Here is a 26,385-nt window from a genome sequence, read left to right as displayed (position 1 = left end):
GAACACTGTCTATATGGAACACCTGCAAACTATCTATCAGCCACTCCTGAACACTATCTATCAGCCACTCCTGAACACTATCTATCTGGAACACATAAACACTATCTATCAGCCACTCCTGAACACTATCTATCAGCCATTCCTGAACACTATCTATCAGCCACTCCTGAACACTATCTATCAGCCACTCCTAAACACTATCTATCAGCCACACCTGAACACTATCTATCAGCCACTCCTGAACACTGTCTATCTGGAACACCTGAACACTATCTATCAGCCACTCCTGAACACTATCTATCAGCCACTCCTAAACACTATCTATCAGCCACACCTGAACACTATCTATCAGCCACTCCTGAACACTATCTATCTGGAACACCTGAACACTATCTATCAGCCACTCCTGAACACTATCTATCTGGAACACCTGAACACTATCTATCAGCCACACCTGAACACTATCTATCAGCCACTCCTGAACACTATCTATCTGGAACACCTGAACACTATCTCTCAGCCACTCCTGAACACTATCTATCAGCCACACCTGAACACTATCTATCTGGAAACCTGAACACTGTCTATCTGGAACACCTGAACACTATCTATCAGCCACTCCTGAACACTATCTATCAGCCACTCCTGAACACTATCTATCAGCCACTCCTGAACACTATCTATCAGCCACTCCTGAACACTATCTATCTGGAACACCTGAACACTATCTATCTGGAACACCTGAACACTATCTATCAGCCACTCCTGAACACTATCTATCAGCCACACCTGAACACTTTATACACTACATAACCAAAAGTATGTGGACAGCTGCTCGTCGAACATCTCATTCCATAATCATGGGCATTAATATGGAGTTGGTCCCCCCTTTGCTGCTATAACATCCTCCGCTCTTCTGGGAAAGGCTTTCCACTAGATGTTGGAACATTGTTGTGGGACTTGCTTCCATTCAGCCACAAGAGCATTAGTGAGGTCGGGCACTGATGTTGAGCGATTAGGCCTGGCTCTGATGTTGAGAGATTATGCCTAACCATGTGATGTAGTGTAGTGAGGTTTATAACATGTCATTGGGTTGATAATGCGACATAGTGTAGTGATGGTTATAACATGTCATTGGGTTGATAATGTGACATAGTGTAGTGAGGATTATAACATGTCATTGGGTTGATAATGTGACATAGTGTAGTGAGGATTATAACATGTCATTGGGTTAACCATTTGACAAAGTGTTGTGAGGGTTATAATATGTCATTGGGTTAACCATGTGACATAGTGTAGTGAGGGTTATAACATGTCATTGAGTTGATAATGTGACATAGTGAGGGTTATAACATGTCATTGAGTTGATAATGTGACATAGTGTAGTGAGGGTTATAACATGTCATTGAGTTGATAATATGACATAGTGTAGTAAGGGTTATAACATGTGAAATAGTATAGTGAGGGTTACAGCACTAAATTGGGTTGACAATGTGACATAGTGTAGTGAGGGTTATAACATGTCATTGAGTTGATAGTGTGACATAGTGTAGTAAGGGTTATAACATGTCATTGAGTTGATAGTGTGACATAGTGTAGTGAGGGTTATAACATGTCATTGAGTTGATAGTGTGACATAGTGTAGTGAGAGTTGTGCTGAGGGTCTACTGAGGTCCAGTTTGTATGGCAGAGTAACCAGACCTTAGTTTACAAGTATTATGGGGTCTGGCCTCACTATGAAGCAACATAACAACACTGCTATACTTTACATGCTACCACCGAGAACAATCTATACCACAATCGGACTGGAGTTTGAACTAGCAAACACAACATTATATATATATATATATATATATCTCATATTTGAACCTTTCCCTACAGGCCCTGGTCTAAAGTAGTGCACTATATAGGGAATAGGGTTCCATAGGGCTCTGGTCTAAAGTAGTGCACTATATAGGGAATAGGGTTCCATAGGGCTCTGGTCTAAAGTAGTGCACTATATAGGGAATAGGGTTCCATAGGGCTCTGGTCTAAAGTAGTGCACTATATAGGGAATAGGGTTCCATAGGGCTCTGGTCTAAAGTAGTGCACTATATAGGGAATAGGGTTCCATAGGGCTCTGGTCTAAAGTAGTGCACTATATAGGGAATAGGGTCCCATAGGGCTCTGGTCTAAAGTAGTGCACTATATAGGGAATAGGGTCCCATAGGGCTCTGGTCTAAAGTAGTGCACTATATAGGGAATAGGGTTCCACAGGGCTCTGGTCTAAAGTAGTGCACTATATAGGGAATAGGGTTCCATAGGGCTCTGGTCTAAAGTAGTGCACTATATAGGGAATAGGGTTCCATAGGGCTCTGGTCTAAAGTAGTGCACTATATAGGGAATAGGGTTCCATAGGGCTCTGGTCTAAAGTAGTGCACTATATAGGGAATAGGGTTCCATAGGGCTCTGGTCTAAAGTAGTGCACTATATATAGGGAATAGGGTTCCATAGGGCTCTGGTCTAAAGTAGTGCACTATATAGGGAATAGGGTTCCATAGGACTCTGGTCTAAAGTAGTGCACTATATAGGGAATAGGGTTCCATAGGGCTCTGGTCTAAAGTAGTGTAGGGAATAGGACACACTCATTGGTTTCAGAACCAACAGAGCTTCTGAGATGTGTAAAGAACGTCTCACTGTTCTGTGGTAAACAACAACGACCTTGAAACAAACCACTTTTCAACCCAAACTGACAACAACAAACTAACAAATGCTTTAGTTTTGTTAAGCTGAGGAGTCATTTGATTTTGTTTCACCGTCCTGTTTCCTTTCATCTGATTAGGAGCATTACTCACACTGTCTCTAATGTCTCACAAACACATTCACCTCCGTTCTTCCTTCAATCCTTTCAGTCCAGCCTGTCAGCCAGTCAGCCAGTCAGTCAGTCAGTCAGCCTGTCAGTCAGTCAGCCAGTCAGTCAGTCAGTCAGTCAGTCAGTGGTCTGGTCTGTTGTAGCAGTGAATCTCTATCTAAATTAACTTGTCTAATAAACAGATGTCTCCACTGTGTCCTTCCTCCTGTGTCTTTGCTATGATTCTTTTTCTAACTCTTCGTCCAAAATCAGCACACTACTCTACTCTACCTCTACTCAACCACTACTACACCACTACTACACCACTACTACACCTCTACTCTACTCTACCTCTACTCTACCACTACTACACCACTACTACACCACTACTACACCTCTACTCTACTCTACCTCTACTCAACCACTACTACACCACTACTACACCACTACTACACCTCTACTCTACTCTACCTCTACTCTACCACTACTACACCTCTACTCTACCTCTACTCTACCACTACTCTACCACTACTACACCTCTACTCTACCTCTACTACACCTCTACTCTACCACTACTCTACTCTACCTCTACTCTACCACTACTACACCTCTACTCTACCTCTACTCTACCACTACTACACCTCTACTCTACCTCTACTCTACCACTACTACACCTCTACTCTACCACTACTACACCACTACTCTACCACTACTCTACTCTACCACTACTCTACCACTACTACACCTCTACTCTACCTCTACTCTACCACTACTACACCTCTACTCTACCACTACTACACCTCTACTCTACCTCTACTCTACCTCTACTCTACCACTACTACACCACTACTACACCACTACTACACCTCTACTCTACCACTACCACTACTCTACTCTACCTCTACTCTACCACTACTCTACTCTACCTCTACTCTACCACTACCACTACTCTACTCTACCTCTACTCTACCACTACTACACCTCTACTCTACCACTACTCTACCACTACTACACCTCTACTCTACCACTACCACTACTCTACTCTACCTCTACTCTACCACTACTCTACTCTACCTCTACTCTACCACTACTCTACTCTACCTCTACTCTACCACTACTCTACTCTACCTCTACTCTACCACTACTACACCACTACTCTACCACTACTACACCTCTACTCTACCACTACTACACCACTCTACTCTACCACTACTCTACCACTACTACACCTCTACTCTACCTCTACTCTACCACTACTACACCACTACTCTACCTCTACTCTACCACTACTACACCTCTACTCTACCACTACTCTACTCTACCTCTACTCTACCACTACTCTACTCTACCTCTACACTACTCTACCTCTACTCTACCACTACTACACCTCTACTCAACCACTACTCTACCACTACTACACCTCTACTCTACCTCTACTCTACCACTACTACACCTCTACTCAACCACTACTCTACCACTACTACACCTCTACTCAACCACTACTCTACCACTACTACACCTCTACTCTACCACTACTCTACCACTACTACACCTCTACTCTACCACTACTCTACCACTACTACACCTCTACTCAACCACTACTCTACCACTACTCTACTCTACCTCTACTCTACCACTACTACACCTCTACTCTACCACTACTCTACCACTACTACACCTCTACTCTACCACTACTCTACCACTACTACACCTCTACTCAACCACTACTCTACCACTACTACACCTCTACTCTACGACTACTCTACCACTACTACACCTCTACTCTACCTCTACTCTACCACTACTACACCGCTACTCTACCACTACTCTACCACTACTACACCTCTACTCTACCACTACTCTACCACTACTACACCTCTACTCTACCTCTACTCTACCACTACTACACCTCTACTCAACCACTACTCTACCACTACTACACCTCTACTCTACCACTACTCTACCACTACTACACCTCTACTCAACCACTACTCTACCACTACTACACCTCTACTCAACCACTACTCTACAACTACTACACCTCTACTCTACCACTACTCTACAACTACTACACCTCTACTCTACCTCTACTCTACCACTACTACACCTCTACTCTACCACTACTCTACCACTACTACACCTCTACTCTACCACTACTCTACCACTACTACACCTCTACTCTACCTCTACTCTACCACTACTACACCTCTACTCAACCACTACTCTACCACTACTACACCTCTACTCTACCACTACTCTACCACTACTACACCACTACTCTACCACTACTACACCTCTACTCTACCTCTACTCTACCACTACTACACCTCTACTCAACCACTACTCTACCACTACTACACCTCTACTCAACCACTACTCTACCACTACTACACCTCTACTCTACCACTACTCTACTATACCTCTACTCTACCACTACTACACCTCTATTCAACCACTACTCTACCACTACTACACCTCTACTCTACCACTACTCTACCACTACTACACCTCTACTCTACCACTACTCTACCACTACTACACCTCTACTCTACCTCTACTCTACCACTACTACACCTCTACTCAACTACTACTCTACCACTACTACACCTCTACTCTACCACTACTCTACCACTACTACACCTCTACTCTACCACTACTCTACCACTACTACACCTCTACTCTACCACTACTCTACCACTACTACACCTCTACTCTACCACTACTCTACCACTACTACACCTCTACTCAACCACTACTCTACCACTACTACACCTCTACTCAACCTCTACTCTACCACTACTACACCTCTACTCAACCACTACTCTACCACTACTACACCTCTACTCTACCACTACTCTACCACTACTACACCTCTACTCAACCACTACTCTACCACTACTACACCTCTACTCTACCACTACTCTACCACTACTACACCTCTACTCTACCACTACTCTACCACTACTACACCTCTACTCTACCTCTACTCTACCACTACTACACCTCTACTCTACCACTACTACACCTCTACTCTACCACTACTCTACCACTACTACACCTCTACTCTACCACTACTCTACCACTACTACACCTCTACTCTACCACTACTCTACCACTACTACTACCACTACTCTACCACTACTCTACCACTACTACACCACTACTCTACCACTACTACACCTCTACTCAACCACTACTCTACCACTACTACACCTCTACTCAACCACTACTCTACCACTACTACCACCTCTACTCTACCACTACTCTACTATACCTCTACTCTACCACTACTACACCTCTATTCAACCACTACTCTACCACTACTACACCTCTACTCTACCACTACTCTACCAGTACTACACCTCTACTCTACCACTACTCTACCACTACTACACCTCTACTCTACCTCTACTCTACCACTACTACACCTCTACTCAACCACTACTCTACCACTACTACACCTCTACTCTACCACTACTCTACCACTACTACACCTCTACTCTACCACTACTCTACCACTACTACACCTCTACTCTACCACTACTACACCTCTACTCTACCACTACTCTACCACTACTCTACCACTACTCTACCACTACACTACCACTACACTACCACTACTCTCCCACTACTCTACCACTACACTACCACTACACTACCACTACTCTACTATACCACTACTCTACCACTACTCTACTCTACCACTACTCTACCACTACTCTACCACTACTCTACTATACCACTACTATAACACTACTCTACCACTACTCTACCACTACTCTACTCTACCACTACTCTACCACTACTCTACTCTACGACTACTCTACCACTACTCTACTCTACCACTACTCTACCACTACTCTACTCTACCACTACTCTACCACAACTCTACCACTACCACTACTCTACCACTACTCTACCACTACTCTACTCTACCACTACTCTACCACTACTCTAACCACTACTCTACCACTACTCTACCACTACTCTACCACTACTCTACTCTACCACTACTCTACCACTACTCTACCTCTACTCTACCACTACTACACCTCTACTCAACCACTACTCTACCACTACTACACCTCTACTCTACCACTACTCTACCACTACTACACCTCTACTCTACCACTACTCTACCACTACTCTACCACTACTCTACCACTACTCTACCACTACTCTACCACTACACTACCACTACTCTACCACTACTCTACCACTACACTACCACTACACTACCACTACTCTACTCTACCACTACTCTACCACTACTCTACTCTACCACTACTCTACCACTACTCTACCACTACTCTACATACCACTACTACACACTACTCTACCACTACTCTACCACTACTCTACTCTACCACTACTCTACCACTACTCTACTCTACGACTACTCTACCACTACTCTACTCTACCACTACTCTACCACTACTCTACTCTACCACTACTCTACCACAACTCTACCACTACCACTACTCTACCACTACTCTACCACTACTCTACTCTACCACTACTCTACCACTACTCTAACCACTACTCTACCACTACTCTACCACTACTCTACCACTACTCTACCACTACTCTACTCTACCACTACTCTACCACTACTCTACCACTACTCTCACCTCTACCACTACTATACCACTACTATACCACTACTCTACTCTACCACTACTCTACCACTACTCTACCACTACTCTACTCTACCACTACTCTACCACTACTCTACTCTACCACTACTCTACCACTACTCTACCACTACTCTACTCTACCACTACTCTACCACTACTCTACCAATCCTCTACCACTACTCTACCACTACTCTACTCTACCACTACTCTACCACTATTCTACCACTACTCTACCACTACTCTACCTCTACTCTACAACTACTCTACAACTACTCTACCACTACTCTACCACTACTCTACTCTACCACTACCCTACTCTACTCTACCACTACTCTACACTACCACTACTCTACCACTACTCTACTCTACCACTACTCTACCACTACTCTATCACTACTCTACTCTACTCTACCACTACTCTCATCTCTACCACTACTCTACCACTACTCTACGCTACCACTACTCTACCACTACTCTACTCTACCACTACTCCACCACTACTCTACCACTACTCTACCACTACTCTACTCTACTCTACTATACCACTACTCTACCACTACTCTACAACTACTCTACCACTACTCTACCACTACTCTACCACTACTCTACCACTACTCTACCACTACTCTACCACTACTCTACTCTACCACTACTCTACCACTACTCTAACACTACTCTACCACTACTCTACCACTACTCTACTCTACCACTACACTACTCTACCACTACTCTACCACTACTCTACCACTACACTACTCTACCACTACTCTACCACTACTCTACTCTACCACTACTCTACTCCACCACTACTCTACTCTACAACTACTCTACTCTACCACTACTCTACCACTACTCTACCACTACTATACCACTACTCTACCACTACTGTACCACTACTCTACTCTACCACTACTCTACCACTACTCTACCACTACTCTACTCTACCACTACTCTACCACTACTCTACCACTACTCTACACACTACTACTACCACTACTCTACTCTACCACTACTCTACTCTACCACTACTCTACCACTACTCTACCACTACTCTACTCTACCACTACTCTACCACTACTCTACTCTACCACTACTCTACCACTACTCTACTACTACTCTACCATTACTCTACCACTACTCTACCACTACTCTACTCTACCACTACTCTACCACTACTCTACCACTACTCTACTCTACCACTACTCTACCACTACTCTACCACTACTCTACCAATCCTCTACCACTACTCTACCACTACTCTAATCTACCACTACTCTACCACTACTCTACCACTACACTACCACTACTCTACCACTACTCTACTCTACCACTACTCTACCACTACTCTACCACTACTCTACCAATCCTCTACCACTACTCTACCACTACTCTACCACTATTCTACTCTACCACTACTCTACCACTACTCTACCACTACTCTACCTCTACTCTACCACTACTCTACCACTACTCTACAACTACTATACTCTACCAATACCCTACTCTACTCTACACTACCACTACTCTACTCTACCACTACTCTACCACTACTCTACCACTACTCTACCACTACTCTACCACTACTCTACTCTACCACTACTCTACTCTACTCTACCATTACTCTACACTACCACTACCCTACCGCTACTCTACTCTACCACTACTCTACCACAACTCTACTCTACCACTACTCTACCACTACTCTACCACTACTCTACCACTACTCTACCACTACTCTACTCTACCACTACTCTACTCTACTCTACTCTACCACTACTCTACACTACCACTACTCTACCACTACTATACTCTACCACTACTCTACCACTACTCTACCTCTACTCTACCACTACTCTACCACTACTCTACCACTACTCTACTCTACCACTACTCTACTCTACCACTACTCTATACTACCACTACTCTACCACTACTCTACTCTACCACTACTCTACCACTACTCTACTCTACCACTACACTACCACTACTCTACCACTACTCTACTCTACCACTACTCTACCAGTACTCTACTCTACCACTACTCTACCACTACTCTACTCTACCACTACTCTACCACTACTCTACCACTACTCTACTCTACCACTACTCTACCACTACTCTACCACTACTCTACTCTACACTACTCTACCACTACTCTACTCTACCACTACTCTACCACTACTCTACACTACCACTACTCTACCACTACTCTACTCTACCACTACTCTACCACTACTCTACCACTACTCTACTCTACCACTACTCTACCACTACTCTACCACTACTCTACTCTACCAGTACTCTACTCTACCACTACTCTACCACTACTCTACCACTACAAAGCTCTACCACTACTCTACCACTACTCTACTCTACCACTACACTACCACTACTCAACCACTACTCTACCACTACTCTACTCTACCACTACTCTACCACTACTCTACTCTACCACTACTCTACCACAACTCTACTCTACCACTACTCTACCACTACTCTACTCTACCACTACTCTACCACTACTCTACTCTACCACTACACTACCACTACTCCACCACTACTCTACTCTACCACTACTCTACCACTACTCTACTCTACCACTTCTCTACCACTACTCTACTCTACCACTACTCCACCACTACTCTGCTCTACCACTACTCTACCACTACTCTACCACTTCTCTACTCTACCACTACTCTACCACTACTCTACTCTACTCTACCACTACTCTACCACTACTCTACCACTACTCTACCACTACACTACCACTACTCTACCACTACTCTACCACTACTCTACTCTACCACTACTATACCACTACTCTACTCTACCACTACTCTACTCTACCACTACTCTACTCTACCACTACCCTACCACTACTCTACCACTACACTACCACTACTCTACTCTACCACTACTCTACTCTACCACTACTCTACTCTACCACTACCCTACTCTACTCTACCACTACTCTACACTACCACTACTCTACCACTACTCTACTCTACCACTACTCTACCACTACTCTATCACTACTCTACTCTACTCTACCACTACTCTACTCTACCACTACTCTACCACTACTCTACGCTACCACTACTCTACCACTACTCTACTCTACCACTACTCTACTCTACCACTACCCTACTCTACTCTACCACTACTCTACTCTACCACTACTCTACCACTACTCTATCACTACTCTACTCTACTCTACCACTACTCTACTCTACCACTACTCTACCACTACTCTACCCTACCACTACTCTACCACTACTCTACTCTACCACTACTCTACCACTACTCTACTCTACTCTACCACTACTCTACCACTACTCTACCACTACTCTACCACTACTCTACCACTACTATACTCTACCACAACCCTACTCTACTCTACACTACCACTACTCTACTCTACCACTACTCTACCACTACTCTACCACAACTCTACTCTACCACTACTCTACCACTACTCTACCACTACTCTACCACTACTCTACCACAACTCTACTCTACCACTACTCTACCACTACTCTACCACTACTCTACCACTACTATACTCTACCACTACCCTACTCTACTCTACACTACCACTACTCTACTCTACCACTACTCTACCACTACTCTACCACTACTCTACCTCTACTCTACCACTACTCTACCACTACTCTACCACTACTCTACTCTACCACTACTCTACTCTACTCTACCATTACTCTACACTACCACTACCCTACCTCTACTCTACTCTACCACTACTCTACCACTACTCTACCACTACTCTACTCTACCACTACTCTACTCTACCACTACTCTACCACTACTCTACTCTACCACTACACTACCACTACTCCACCACTACTCTACTCTACCACTACTCTACCACTACTCTACTCTACCACTTCTCTACCACTACTCTACTCTACCACTACTCCACCACTACTCTGCTCTACCACTACTCTACCACTACTCTACCACTACTCTACTCTACCACTACTCTACCACTACTCTACTCTACTCTACCACTACTCTACCACTACTCTACCACTACTCTACCACTACACTACCACTACTCTACCACTAATTTACCACTACTCTACCACTACTCTACTCTACCACTACTATACCACTACTCTACTCTACCACTACTCTACTCTACCACTACTCTACTCTACCACTACCCTACCACTACTCTACCACTACACTACCACTACTCTACTCTACCACTACTCTACTCTACCACTACTCTACTCTACCACTACCCTACTCTACTCTACCACTACTCTACTCTACCACTACTCTACCACTACTCTATCACTACTCTACTCTACTCTACCACTACTCTACTCTACCACTACTCTACCACTACTCTACGCTACCACTACTCTACCACTACTCTACTCTACCACTACTCTACCACTACTCTACTCTACTCTACTATACCACTACTCTACCACTACTCTACTCTACTCTACACTACTCTACCACTACTCTACCACTACTCTACCACTACTCTACAACTACTCTACCACTACTCTACCACTACTCTACCACTACTCTACCCCTACTCTACCACTACTCTACCACTACTCTACCACTACTCTACACCCTACTCTACCACTACTCTACCACTACTCTACCACTACTCTACCAGTACTCTACCACTACTCTACTCTACCACTACTCTACCACTACTCTAACCACTACTCTACCACTACTCTACCACTACTCTACCACTACTCTACTCTACCACTACTCTACCACTACTCTACCACTACTATACCACTACTATACCACTACTATACCACTACTCTACAATACCACTACTCTACCACTACTCTACCACTACTCTACCACTACTCTACTCTACCACTACTCTACCACTACTCTTCTCTACCACTACTCTACCACTACTATACTCTACCACTACTCTACTCTACCACTACTCTACCACTACTCTAGCTACCCTACTCTACCACTACTCTACTCACCACTACTCTACCACTCCACTCTACCACTACTCTACTCTACCCTACTCTACTCTACCACTACTCTACCACTACTCTACTCTACCACTACTCTACCACTACTCTACTCTACCACTACTCTACTCTACCACTACTCTACCACTACTCTACCACTACACTACTCTACCACTACTCTACCACTACTCTACTCTACCACTACTCTACTCCACCACTACTCTACTCTACAACTACTCTACTCTACCACTACTCTACACTACCACTACCCTACCTCTACTCTACTCTACCACTACTCTACCACTACTCTCCCACTACTCTACTCTACCACTACTCTACCACTTCTCTACTCTACCACTACTCTACTCTACCACTACTCTACTCTACCACTACTCTACCACTACTATACTCTACCACTACTCTACCACTACGCTACTCTACCACTACACTACTCTACCACTACTCTACCACTACTCTACCACTACACTACTCTACCACTACTCTACCACTACTCTACTCTACCACTACTCTACTCCACCACTACTCTACTCTACAACTACTCTACTCTACCACTACTCTACCACTACTCTACCACTACTATACCACTACTCTACCACTACTCTACCACTACTCTACTCTACCACTACTCTACCACTACTCTACCACTACTCTACTCTACCACTACTCTACCACTACTCTACCACTACTCTACAACTACTATACCACTACTCTACTCTACCACTACTCTACCACTACTCACCTACCACTACTCTACCTCTACTCTACCACTACTCTACCACTACTCTACTCTACCACTACTCTACCACTACTCTACCACTACTCTACTACTACTCTACCACTACTCTACCACTACTCTACCACTACTCTACACTACCTACCACTACTCTACCACTACTCTACCACTACTCTACCTCTACCACTACTCTACCACTACTCTACCACTCCTCTACCACTACTCTACCACTACTCTAATCTACCACTACTCTACCACTACTCTACCACTACACTACCACTACTCTACCACTACTCTACTCTACCACTACTCTACCACTACTCTACCACTACTCTACCACTACTCTACCACTACTCTACCACTACTCTACTCTACCACTACTCTACCACTACTCTACCACTACTATACCACTACTATACCACTACTATACCACTACTCTACAATACCACTACTCTACCACTACTCTACCACTACTCTACCACTACTCTACTCTACCACTACTCTACCACTACTCTTCTCTACCACTACTCTACCACTACTATACTCTACCACTACTCTACTCTACCACTACTCTACCACTACTCTAGTCTACCACTACTCTCCCACTACTCTACTCTACCACTACTCTACCACTTCTCTACTCTACCACTACTCTACTCTACCACTACTCTACTCTACCACTACTCTACCACTACTATACTCTACCACTACCCTACTCTACTCTACACTACCACTACTCTACTCTACCACTACTCTACCACTACTCTACCACTACACTACTCTACCACTACTCTACCACTACTCTACTCTACCACTACTCTACTCCACCACTACTCTACTCTACAACTACTCTACTCTACCACTACTCTACCACTACTCTACCACTACTATACCACTACTCTACCACTACTCTACCACTACTCTACTCTACCACTACTCTACCACTACTCTACCACTACTCTACCACTACTCTACTCTACCACTACTCTACCTCTACTCTACCACTCTACTCTACACTACCACTACCCTACCGCTACTCTACTCTACCACTACTCTACCACACACTCTACTCTACCACTACTCTACCACTACTCTACCACTACTCTACCACTACTCTACCACTACTATACTCTACCACTACCCTACTCTACTCTACACTACCACTACTCTACTCTACCACTACTCTACCACTACTCTACCACTACTCTACCTCTACTCTACCACTACTCTACCACTACTCTACCACTACTCTACTCTACCACTACTCTACTCTACTCTACCATTACTCTACACTACCACTACCCTACCGCTACTCTACTCTACCACTACTCTACCACTACTCTACCACTACTCTACCACTACTCTACTCTACCACTACTCTACTCTACTCTACTCTACCACTACTCTACCACTACTCTACTCTACCACTACTCTACTCTACCACTACTCTACCACTACTCTACCACTACTCTACCACTACTCTACCTGTTCTCTACTCTATCACAACCTCTACTGTCCTCTGCTCAACTGATGTCACACATACTGTAATTAACGTCACATTCACTGCAAATAACGTCACACACAATGCAACACACAAACTGCAATTATCATAAAGCACTTCAACTAAAATCACACACACTTCAACTAACGTCACACACACTTCAACTAACGTCACACACACTTCAGCTAACATCACACACACTTCAGCTAACGTCACACACACTTCAGCTAACATCACACACACTTCAGCTAACGTCACACACACTTCAGCTAACGTCACACACACTTCAGCTAACGTCACACACACTTCAGCTAACATCACACACACTTCAGCTAACGTCACACACACTTCAGCTAACGTCACACACACTTCAGCTAACGTCACACACACTTCAGCTAACGTCACACACACTTCAGCTAACGTCACACACACTTCAACTAACGTCACACACACTTCAACGTGGAAAACTGATTTAATTTAGTAGTCAGTTAATTTAGTTGTTTTTTTCACTCAACTTTTAACCTAAATTCACGATGAATTCAAATTAGTTGACAATCAACCAAATGTAGATCTAAACTAGACGTTAAACTGACGTCTGTGCCCATTGGAACACACTGAGACCTGTGTGAGCCCATGGCTAGTGTCTATGTTTAGTATGTACGATAGTGTGACACTAACCGCCACAGTCAAGGATCAATCAATACGCAGGACACACCTGACTGGACAACAGTTTGGTGGTGGTGCTGTCTACAACAGATTATATCCCTTTGGGACATCGATCCTGTTTTTAACTCATTTGACAACATAATAAAAATGGCTTATTACCCTCCACATGTATTCTGTGTGTGGGGATGATATCCTAATTGGCCTAATATCCCACGCAGAGCAGCTAAAGCACAGTGCTGTGTCCAAATGTATCTCTCGGGTGCCCCCAACAGCCTCAAGTTGGTACTGCAGGAGGTCTCTTCAATTACATATTCAATCAAACCCACGCTGCAGAAAAAAATACATTGTTCTTGCACCATACAAAAAAAAAAAAAAAACATTTAAAGTACTGTGATCAAAATTAAAAAAAGACACTCGCACATCCAAGCTATCTTGTTGCAGGTGCATGGTAACAGAGAGGTATAACTTAGCTGCTCTTGCTTGTATCACTGTTGTTTTATTGAATCTTTACGTATCGACCTCGTAAAGCTTCCAAGAGGCCAATATATTAAGCTTAAAAAAAACAACAGTGCTACTAGCAAGAACAGTGTGCTGGTTTCTCTTTTCATCATAAACAACAGTGCTACTAGCAAGAACAGTGTGCTGGTTTCTCTTTTCATCATAAACAACAGTGCTACTAGCAAGAGCAGTGTGCTGGTTTCTCTTTTCATCATAAACAACAGTGATACTAGCAAGAGCAGTGTGCTGGTTTCTCTTTTCATCATAAACAACAGTGCTACTAGCAAGAGCAGTGTGCTGGTTTCTCTTTTCATCATAAACAACAGTGATACTAGCAAGAGCAGTGTGCTGGTTTCTCTTTTCATCATAAACAACAGTGCTACTAGCAAGAGCAGTGTGCTGGTTTCTCTTTTCTTCTAAGTACTGTGATCAGGTAATGAGCGATAGGGAGATTTTTCCAAAGTGTGTTTTGATTGAATCTGACCATATCAAAGTTTATTTGTCAAATGCTCAGGACACAGCGTAGTGTACACTGTATAATAAGTATTTGCACGCATCATAGGCAGCAGGTGTGTCTGTGTAAAACAATGCTTCAGTGGTGGGATGACAAACACCTTATAGAAGGACACGCTGGAGAACATGGAGAGGATAGGAGTCATGGCAACAGATCCAGCTGCTCCTGGAACACACTATGGCCACATCCCAAATGGCACCCTACTTCCTACGTAGTGCACTACTTTTGAACAGGGCTAACACATGGGGACCAGGGTGCCACCTGACCACATCCACCTCACATGTCCCTCAGGATTTAGGCCTGCTTCCCTCTATGTGAGAGGGCCAGGGGGGCGACTGGTAAACTAGGCCAATATACAATGTTAATACAATGCTCGTATTACTGCTACAGTAAATGGTTGTAGTATTCCTGCTACAGTAAATGGTTGGAGTATTCCTGCTACAGTAAATGGTTGGAGTATTCCTGCTACAGTAAATGGTTGGAGTATTCCTGCTACAGTAAATGGTTGGAGTATTCCTGCTACAGTAAATGGTTGGAGTATTCCTGCTACAGTTAAATGGTTGGAGTATTCCTGCTACAGTAAATGGTTGGAGTATTCCTGCTACAGTAAATGGTTGGAGTATTCCTGCTACAGTAAATGGTTGGAGTATTCCTGCTACAGTAAATGGTTGGAGTATTCCTGCTACAGTAAATGGTTGGAGTATTCCTGCTACAGTAAATGGTTGGAGTATTCCTGCTACAGTAAATGGTTGGAGTATTCCTGCTACAGTAAATGGTTGGAGTATTCCTGCTACAGTAAATGGTTGGAGTATTCCTGCTACAGTAAATGGTTGGAGTATTCCTGCTACAGGTAAATGGTTGGAGTATTCCTGCTACAGTAAATGGTTGGAGTATTCCTGCTACAGTAAATGGTTGGAGTATTCCTTCTAAAGGTAAATGGTTGGAGTATTCCTGCTACAGTAAATGGTTGGAGTATTCCTGCTACAGTAAATGGTTGGAGTATTCCTGCTACAGTAAATGGTTGGAGTATTCCTGCTACAGTAAATGGTTGGAGTATTCCTGCTACAGTAAATGGTTAGAGTATTCCTGCTACAGTAAATGGTTGGAGTATTCCTGCTACAGTAAATGGTTGGAGTATTCCTGCTACAGTAAATGGTTGGAGTATTCCTGCTACAGGTAAATGGTTGGAGTATTCCTGCTACAGTAAATGGTTGGAGTATTCCTGCTACAGTAAATGGTTGGAGTATTCCTTCTAAAGGTAAATGGTTGGAGTATTCCTGCTAAAGGTAAATGGTTGGAGTATTCTTGCTACAGTAAATGGTTGGAGTATTCCTGCTACAGTAAATGGTTGGAGTATTCCTGCTACAGTACATGGTTAGAGTATTCCTGCTACAGTAAATGGTTAGAGTATTCCTGCTACAGTAAATGGTTGGAGTATTCCTGCTACAGTAAATGGTTGGAGTATTCCTGCTACAGTAAATGGTTGGAGTATTCCTGCTACAGGTAAATGGTTGGAGTATTCCTGCTACAGTAAATGGTTGGAGTATTCCTGCTACAGTAAATGGTTGGAGTATTCCTTCTAAAGGTAAATGGTTGGAGTATTCCTGCTAAAGGTAAATGGTTGGAGTATTCTTGCTAAAGGTAAATGGTTGGAGTATTCTTGCTACAGTAAATGGTTGGAGTATTCCTGCTACAGTAAATGGTTGGAGTATTCCTGCTACAGTACATGGTTAGAGTATTCCTGCTACAGTAAATGGTTAGAGTATTCCTGCTACAGTAAAGGGTTAGAGTATTCCTGCTACAGTAAATGGTTGGAGTATTCCTGCTACAGTAAATAGTTGGAGTATTCCGGCTACAGTAAATGGTTAGAGTATTCCTGCTACAGTAAATGGTTAGAGTATTCCTGCTACAGTAAATGGTTAGAGTATTCCTGCTACAGTAAATGGTTGGAGTATTCCTGCTACAGTAAATAGTTGGAGTATTCCTGCTACAGTAAATGGTTAGAGTATTCCTGCTACAGTAAATGGTTAGAGTATTCCTGCTACAGTAAACTGTATTACTGTATTCGAACCAGTGACCTTTCGGTTACTGGCCCAATGCTCTAACCGCTAGGCTACCTGTCGCCCCTACCCAATAATGATGGGGATATTGTTGACGAGGAGGAGGACGATGATGGGGATATTGTTTACGAGGAGGAGGATGGGGATATTGTTGACGAGGAGGAGGAGGATGATGGGGATATTGTTGACGAGGAGGAGGAGGATGATGGGGATATTGTTGACGAGGAGGAGGAGGATGATGGTGATATTGTTGACGAGGAGGAGGATGATGGGGATATTGTTGACGAGGAGGAGGAGGATGATGGTGATATTGTTGACGAGGAGGAGGATGGGGATATTGTTGACGAGGAGGAGGACGATGATGGGGATATTGTTGACGAGGAGGAGGACGATGATGGGGAAATTGTTGACGAGGAGGAGGAGGATGATGGTGATATTGTTGACGAGGAGGAGGACGATGATGGTGATATTGTTGACGAGGAGGACGATGATGGGGATATTGTTGACGAGGAGGAGGAGGATGATGGTGATATTGTTGACGAGGAGGATGACGATGATCGTGATATTGTTGACGAGGAGGACGATGATGGGGATATTGTTGATGAGGAGGAGGAGGATGATGGGGATATTGTTGACGAGGAGGAGGAGGATGATGGTGATATTGTTGACGAGGAGGAGGATGATGGGGATATTGTTGACGAGGAAGAGGAGGATGATGGTGATATTGTTGACGAGGAGGAGGATGGGGATATTGTTGATGAGGAGGAGGAGGATGATGGGGATATTGTTGACGAGGAGGAGGAGGATGATGGTGATATTGTTGACGAGGAGGAGGACGATGCTGGTGATATTGTTGACGAGGAGGACGATGATGGGGATATTGTTGACGAGGAGGAGGAGGATGATGGGGATATTGTTGACGAGGAGGAGGAGGATGATGGTGATATTGTTGACGAGGAGGAGGATGATGGGGATATTGTTGACGAGGAGGAGGAGGATGATGGTGATATTGTTGACGAGGAGGAGGATGGGGATATTGTTGATGAGGAGGAGGAGGATGATGGGGATATTGTTGACGAGGAGGAGGAGGATGATGGGGATATTGTTGACGAGGAGGAGGACGATGATGGGGATATTGTTGACGAGGAGGAGGAGGATGATGGGGATATTGTTGACGAGGAGGAGGAGGATGATGGGGATATTGTTGACGAGGAGGAGGATGGGGATATTGTTGACGAGGAGGAGGAGGATGATGGGGATATTGTTGACGAGGAGGAGGAGGATGATGGGGATATTGTTGACGAGGAGGAGGAGGATGATGGGGATATTGTTGACGAGGAGGAGGATGGGGATATTGTTGACGAGGAGGAGGACGATGATGGGGATATTGTTGACGAGGAGGAGGAGGATGATGGGGATATTGTTGACGAGGAGGAGGAGGATGATGGGGATATTGTTGACGAGGAGGAGGAGGATGATGGTGATATTGTTGACGAGGAGGAGGAGGATGATGGTGATATTGTTGACGAGGAGGAGGATGATGGGGATATTGTTGACGAGGAGGAGGAGGATGATGGTGATATTGTTGACGAGGAGGAGGATGGGGATATTGTTGACGAGGAGGAGGACGATGATGGGGATATTGTTGACGAGGAGGAGGACGATGATGGGGATATTGTTGACGAGGAGGAGGAGGATGATGGTGATATTGTTGACGAGGAGGAGGACGATGATGGTGATATTGTTGACGAGGAGGAGGAGGATGATGGGGATATTGTTGACGAGGAGGAGGAGGATGATGGGGATATTGTTGACGAGGAGGAGGATGGGGATATTGTTGACGAGGAGGAGGAGGATGATGGGGATATTGTTGACGAGGAGGAGGAGGATGATGGGGATATTGTTGACGAGGAGGAGGAGGATGATGGGGATATTGTTGACGAGGAGGAGGATGGGGATATTGTTGACGAGGAGGAGGACGATGATGGGGATATTGTTGACGAGGAGGAGGAGGATGATGGGGATATTGTTGACGAGGAGGAGGAGGATGATGGGGATATTGTTGACGAGGAGGAGGAGGATGATGGTGATATTGTTGACGAGGAGGAGGAGGATGATGGGGATATTGTTGACGAGGAGGAGGAGGATGATGGTGATATTGTTGACGAGGAGGAGGAGGATGATGGTGATATTGTTGACGAGGAGGAGGATGGGGATATTGTTGACGAGGAGGAGGACGATGATGGGGATATTGTTGACGAGGAGGAGGACGATGATGGGGATATTGTTGACGAGGAGGAGGAGGATGATGGTGATATTGTTGACGAGGAGGAGGACGATGATGGTGATATTGTTGACGAGGAGGACGATGATGGGGATATTGTTGACGAGGAGGAGGAGGATGATGGGGATATTGTTGACGAGGAGGAGGAGGATGATGGTGATATTGTTGACGAGGAGGAGGATGATGGGGATATTGTTGACGAGGAGGAGGAGGATGATGGTGATATTGTTGACGAGGAGGAGGATGGGGATATTGTTGATGAGGAGGAGGAGGATGATGGGGATATTGTTGACGAGGAGGAGGAGGATGATGGGGATATTGTTGACGAGGAGGAGGAGGATGATGGTGATATTGTTGACGAGGAGGATGACGATGATCGTGATATTGTTGACGAGGAGGACGATGATGGGGATATTGTTGACGAGGAGGAGGAGGATGATGGGGATATTGTTGACGAGGAGGAGGAGGATGATGGTGATATTGTTGACGAGGAGGAGGATGATGGGGATATTGTTGACGAGGAGGAGGAGGATGATGGTGATATTGTTGACGAGGAGGAGGATGGGGATATTGTTGATGAGGAGGAGGAGGATGATGGGGATATTGTTGAGGAGGATTAGGAGGATGATGGGGATATTGTTGACGAGGAGGAGGACGATGATGGGGATATTGTTGACGAGGAGGAGGAGGATGATGGGGATATTGTTGACGAGGAGGAGGAGGATGATGGTGATATTGTTGACGAGGAGGATGATGGGGATATTGTTGACGAGGAGGAGGACGATGATGGGGATATTGTTGACGAGGAGGAGGAGGATGATGGGGATATTGTTGACGAGGAGGAGGAGGATGATGACATTAATAAAGATGATCTCACCAATGTGACGGTGTTCTTTCTCTAGGTAAAGGACAGACTCCTCAAGTAACCATGTCTACAGGAAACAGGATGGTGTCTAAACCAGCCATCACTGCTATGGTGAGTCCCTCGATATCTATCCATGTACCAATCCATCCCTTTCTTTCTATCTATCTCTCTATCTATCTATCTGGGGAAAGGGAGATACATAGTCAGTTGCACAACTGAATGTATTCAACTGAAATGTGTCTACCGTATTTAACTCAACCCCTCTGAATCAGAGGTGAGGGGGGCTGCCTTCATCGGCATCCACGTCTTCAGAGCCCTGGGAGCATCAGAGCCCTGGGAGCATCAGAGCCCTGGGAGCATCAGAGCCCTGGGAGCATCAGAGCCCTGGGAGCAGTTGTTGTTGGCAGTTCATTCACTGACAGCAAAAGGAGGAATGTGATTCTGACTAACAGTTAGTAGAACTTAACAGAGTAATGACTGTTCTAGGAACAGATTAAAGACCAGCAGAGTAATGACTGATCTGGGAACAGATTAAAGACCAGAGTAATGACTGGTCTAGGAACAGATTAAAGACCAGAGTAATGACTGGTCTAGGAACAGATTAAAGACCAGAGTAATGACTGGTCTAGGAACAGATTAAAGACCAACAGAGTAATGACTGATCTAGGAACAGATTAAAGACCAGAGTAATGACTGGTCTAGGAACAGATTAAAGACCAGCAGAGTAATGACTGGTCTAGGAACAGATTAAAGACCAGAGTAATGACTGGTCTAGGAACAGATTAAAGATCAGCAGAGTAATGACTGGTCTAGGAACAGATTAAAGACCAACTGAGTAATGACTGATCTAGGAACAGATTAAAGACCAACAGAGTAATGACTGGTCTAGGAACAGATTAAAGACCAGAGTAATGACTGATCTAGGAACAGATTAAAGACCAGAGTAATGACTGATCTAGGAACAGATTAAAGACCAGAGTAATGACTGATCTAGGAACAGATTAAAGACCAACAGAGTAATGACTGGTCTAGGAACAGATTAAAGACCAACAGAGTAATGACTGGTCTAGGAACAGATTAAAGACCAGAGTAATGACTGATCTAGGAACAGATTAAAGACCAACAGAGTAATGACTGATCTAGGAACAGATTAAAGACCAGCAGGGCTGATACGGGAGGATCATGTAGTCCAGGCCAGTGGTTAGAGAGTTCAGTCGCCACAGGTCTGTCTGGCAACAACAAGTCCAGATGTCTTTAGAACAGGATTTTTCCAGATGTATTAGTTCCTTATTGAACGTGTTGTGGTTTATAAAGACCTGAAGATGGAGTCCAGTATTGATCACACAGAGAATTAGCAGCAATACAGGTAGATACTGCACAGACACTAACAATATGGCCTCCAATAGCTAAACAAATCAAATCAAATCAAATGTATTTCTATAGCCCTTCTTACATCAGCTGATATCTCAAAGTGCTGTACAGAAACCCAGCCTAAAACCCCCCAAACAGCAAGCAATGCAGGTGTAGAAGCAAGGTGGCTAGGAAAAACTCCCTAGAAAGGCCAGAACCTAGGAAGAAACCTAGAGAGGAACCAGGCTATGAGGGGTGGCCAGTCCTCTTCTGGCTGAGGAGATTATAAGAGCACATGGCCTAGATGTTCAAATGTTCATAAATGACCAGCATGGTCAAATAATAATAATCATAGTAGTTGTCGAGGGTGCAACAAGTCAGCAACTCAAGAGTAAGTGTCAGTTGGCTTTTTCATAGCCGATCTTTGAGAGTATCTCTACCGCTCCTGCTGTCTCTAGAGAGTTGAAAACAGCAGGTCTGGGACAGGTAGCACGTCCGGTGAATAGGTCAGGGTTCCAGCAGGTCTGGGACAACAGGTCTGGGACAGGTAGCACGTCCAGCGAACAGGTCAGGGTTCCATAGCTGCAGGCAGAACAGTTGGAACTGGAGCAGCAGCACGGCCAGGTGAACTGGGGACAGCAAGGAGTCATCAAGCCAGGTAGTCCTGAGGCATGGTCCTAGGGCTCAGGTCCTCCGAGAGAGAGAAAGAAAGAAAGAGAAAGAGAGAATTAGAGAGAGCATATTTAAATTCACACAGGACACTGGAAAAGACAAGAGAAATACTCCAGATGTGACAGACTGACCCTAGCCCCCCGACACATAAACTACTGCAGCATAAATACTGGAGGCTGAGAGAGGAGGGGTCAGGAGACACTGTGGCCCCATTCCTAGCCACCGCCCCATAAACTAGCTTAGCATATTACTGTGGCTGGTACTGTCTGACTTAGCATATTACTATAGCCAGTACTGTCTTACTTAGCATATTACTATAGCCAGTACTGTCTTACTTAGCATATTACTATAGCCAGTACTGTCTTCCTTAGCATATTACTATGGCTGGTACTGTCTGACTTAGCATATTACTGTACTGTCTTACTTAGCATATTACTATGGCCGGTATTGTCTTAGTTAGCATATTACTATAGCCAGTACTGTCTTACTTAGCATATTACTATAGCCAGTACTGTCTTACTTAGCATATTACTATGGCCGGGATATTGTCTTACTTAGCATATTACTACGGTCAGTACTGTCTGTCTTAGCATATTACTATAGCCAGTGCTGTCTTACTTAACTATTTACACTGGTGTCTCACCCTCCCCTGCCTCTACCTCACTCTTTCTCCCCTGCCTCTACCTCACTCCTCCTCCTCCCCTGCCTCTACCTCACTCCTCCTCCTCCCCTGCCTCTACCTCACTCCTCCTCCCCTTCCTCTACCCCCCTCCTCCTAAACCTGCCTCTACCTCACTCCTCCTAACCCTGCCTCTACCTCACTCCTCCTCCCCTGCCTCTACCTCACTCCTCCTCCTAACCCTGCCTCTACCTCACTCCTCCTCCCCTGCCTCTACCTCACTCCTCCTCCCCTGCCTCACTCCTCCTAACCCTGCCTCTACCTCACTCCTCCTAACCCTGCCTCTACCTCACTCCTCCTCCTACCCTGCCTCTACCTCACTCCTCCTCCTCCCCTGCCTCTACCTCACTCCTCCTCCCCTGCCTCTACCTCACTCCTCCTCCTCCCCTGCCTCTACCTCACTCCTCCTCCTCCCCTGCCTCTACCTCACTCCTCCTCCCCTTCCTCTACCCCCCTCCTCCTAAACCTGCCTCTACCTCACTCCTCCTAACCCTGCCTCTACCTCACTCCTCCTCCCCTGCCTCTACCTCACTCCTCCTCCTAACCCTGCCTCTACCTCACTCCTCCTCCCCTGCCTCTACCTCACTCCTCCTCCCCTGCCTCACTCCTCCTAACCCTGCCTCTACCTCACTCCTCCTAACCCTGCCTCTACCTCACTCCTCCTCCTACCCTGCCTCTACCTCACTCCTCCTCCTCCCCTGCCTCTACCTCACTCCTCCTCCCCTGCCTCTACTTCACTCCTCCCCCCCCCCCCCCCCCCCCCCCCAAAGCTTATTCAAGGTTTGAATAGGTCGGTCATCTCAGACAGGTCAAAGACTGCATGAGCAGATGTCACTGTGACATATCTCCGAATGATGAAATGGACTGGAAATACACTGAGTGTACCAAAACAGTAGGAACATCTGCTCTTTCCATGACGTAGACTGTTCAGCTGAATCCAGGTGAAAGATATGATCCCTTATTGATGTCACTTGTTAAATCCATTTCAAATCAGTGTAGATGAAGGATTTTTAAGCCTTGAGACAGTTGATACATGGATTGTGTATGTGTGCCGTTCAGACGGTGAATGGTTGCCTTTGAACGGGGTACGGTAGTAGGTGCCAGGCACACCGGTTTAAGTGTGTCAAGAACTGCAAAGCTGCTGGGTTTTTTTCACGCTCAACAGTTTCCCGTGTGTATCAAGAATGGTCCACCACCCACAAGCTATTGGGGGGCCATGTAACTGTCATCAATGTCTATTTTTTTTTTTCATAAATAATTTTGACAGTAACCCACCAAAAAGTTCATAATAAATAGTTTTAATTTCCACATGTACTAGGAAGCTAAGAAACAAACACTGAGCTTCCTAGTACACATGGGAAATTAAAAAAGGTTTTATAAATCAATTTCAGACCAAGAGCCTATTGCTTCTTAGGTAGTTATTTATACATTTTAGTTTACGAAAAAAAAATCTCTCCACAGAAGCGACAACTTACAGGGACGGTTAAAATTGATTGACGTAGCAACATCAGGGAAACTGGGCGAAAGGGAGCGATGCTTCAAATACAGCCTCTCGTACTCCTTAATCACCTGCCTCAACACGTTATGGAAAGAGATGGAAAGAGATCAACTGTGTAGGAAGCTCTGGGAACAAGTCGTCTGGACGCTGGAAAGACAACAAAATGGCAGAAGCGAGACAGATTTATCATATTTAGCAACAACGGTTCTTGAGGGCTCAAACAAAAAGTGGTTGGTTTGCGATTTCGTTCACACTGGTGAACCTGCGTTTGAGTTGTGAAATCAACGGTCCCTTACCTCTGGGATATCTTGGCATGCATCATTCGAGACTACGTTTAAATGGACATCTAATGCACAATGTCTCAGGAAACACTGTCTGGGATGTCAATACTAGGCCTACAGGCCGTGGTGAAAACAATCGCACTCTATGTAGAAAACAAGAGAGAGACAAGCAGTAGCTTCTACACTGCATAATGAAATAATCCCTAGTAAACTAGTGATTTGAGGGTGGACTGACTGTATTATTTGACAGTAATAGACTGGTTTTACACACAACAACTTTCTATCCAAGCTGGGAGAGAGTGCAGAGATGG

The 26,385-nt window shown here is 44.7% G+C and overlaps 1 protein-coding gene across 3 annotated transcripts in view; it reads left to right on the top strand.

The window, feature by feature from the left end:
- Positions 1–26,385, top strand: part of palm2akap2 (palm2 and akap2 fusion) — a 207,062-nt gene that overhangs the window by 112,607 nt on the left and 68,070 nt on the right. For all 3 annotated transcript variants that reach the window (XM_045692696.2, XM_082960614.1, XM_045692695.2), the window contains exon 9: positions 21,632–21,705. In XM_045692696.2, coding sequence (XP_045548652.2) covers positions 21,632–21,705 — 74 coding nt within the window. The remainder of the gene's footprint in view (positions 1–21,631; positions 21,706–26,385) is intronic.

The sequence above is a fragment of the Salmo salar genome, chromosome 13 (assembly GCF_965601325.2).
Source record: "Salmo salar chromosome 13, fSalSal1, whole genome shotgun sequence".
NCBI classification, from domain to species: domain Eukaryota; kingdom Metazoa; phylum Chordata; class Actinopteri; order Salmoniformes; family Salmonidae; genus Salmo; species Salmo salar.
Note: the sequence above shows the minus strand (reverse complement) of the source record. Positions and strands in the feature narration are given on the sequence as shown.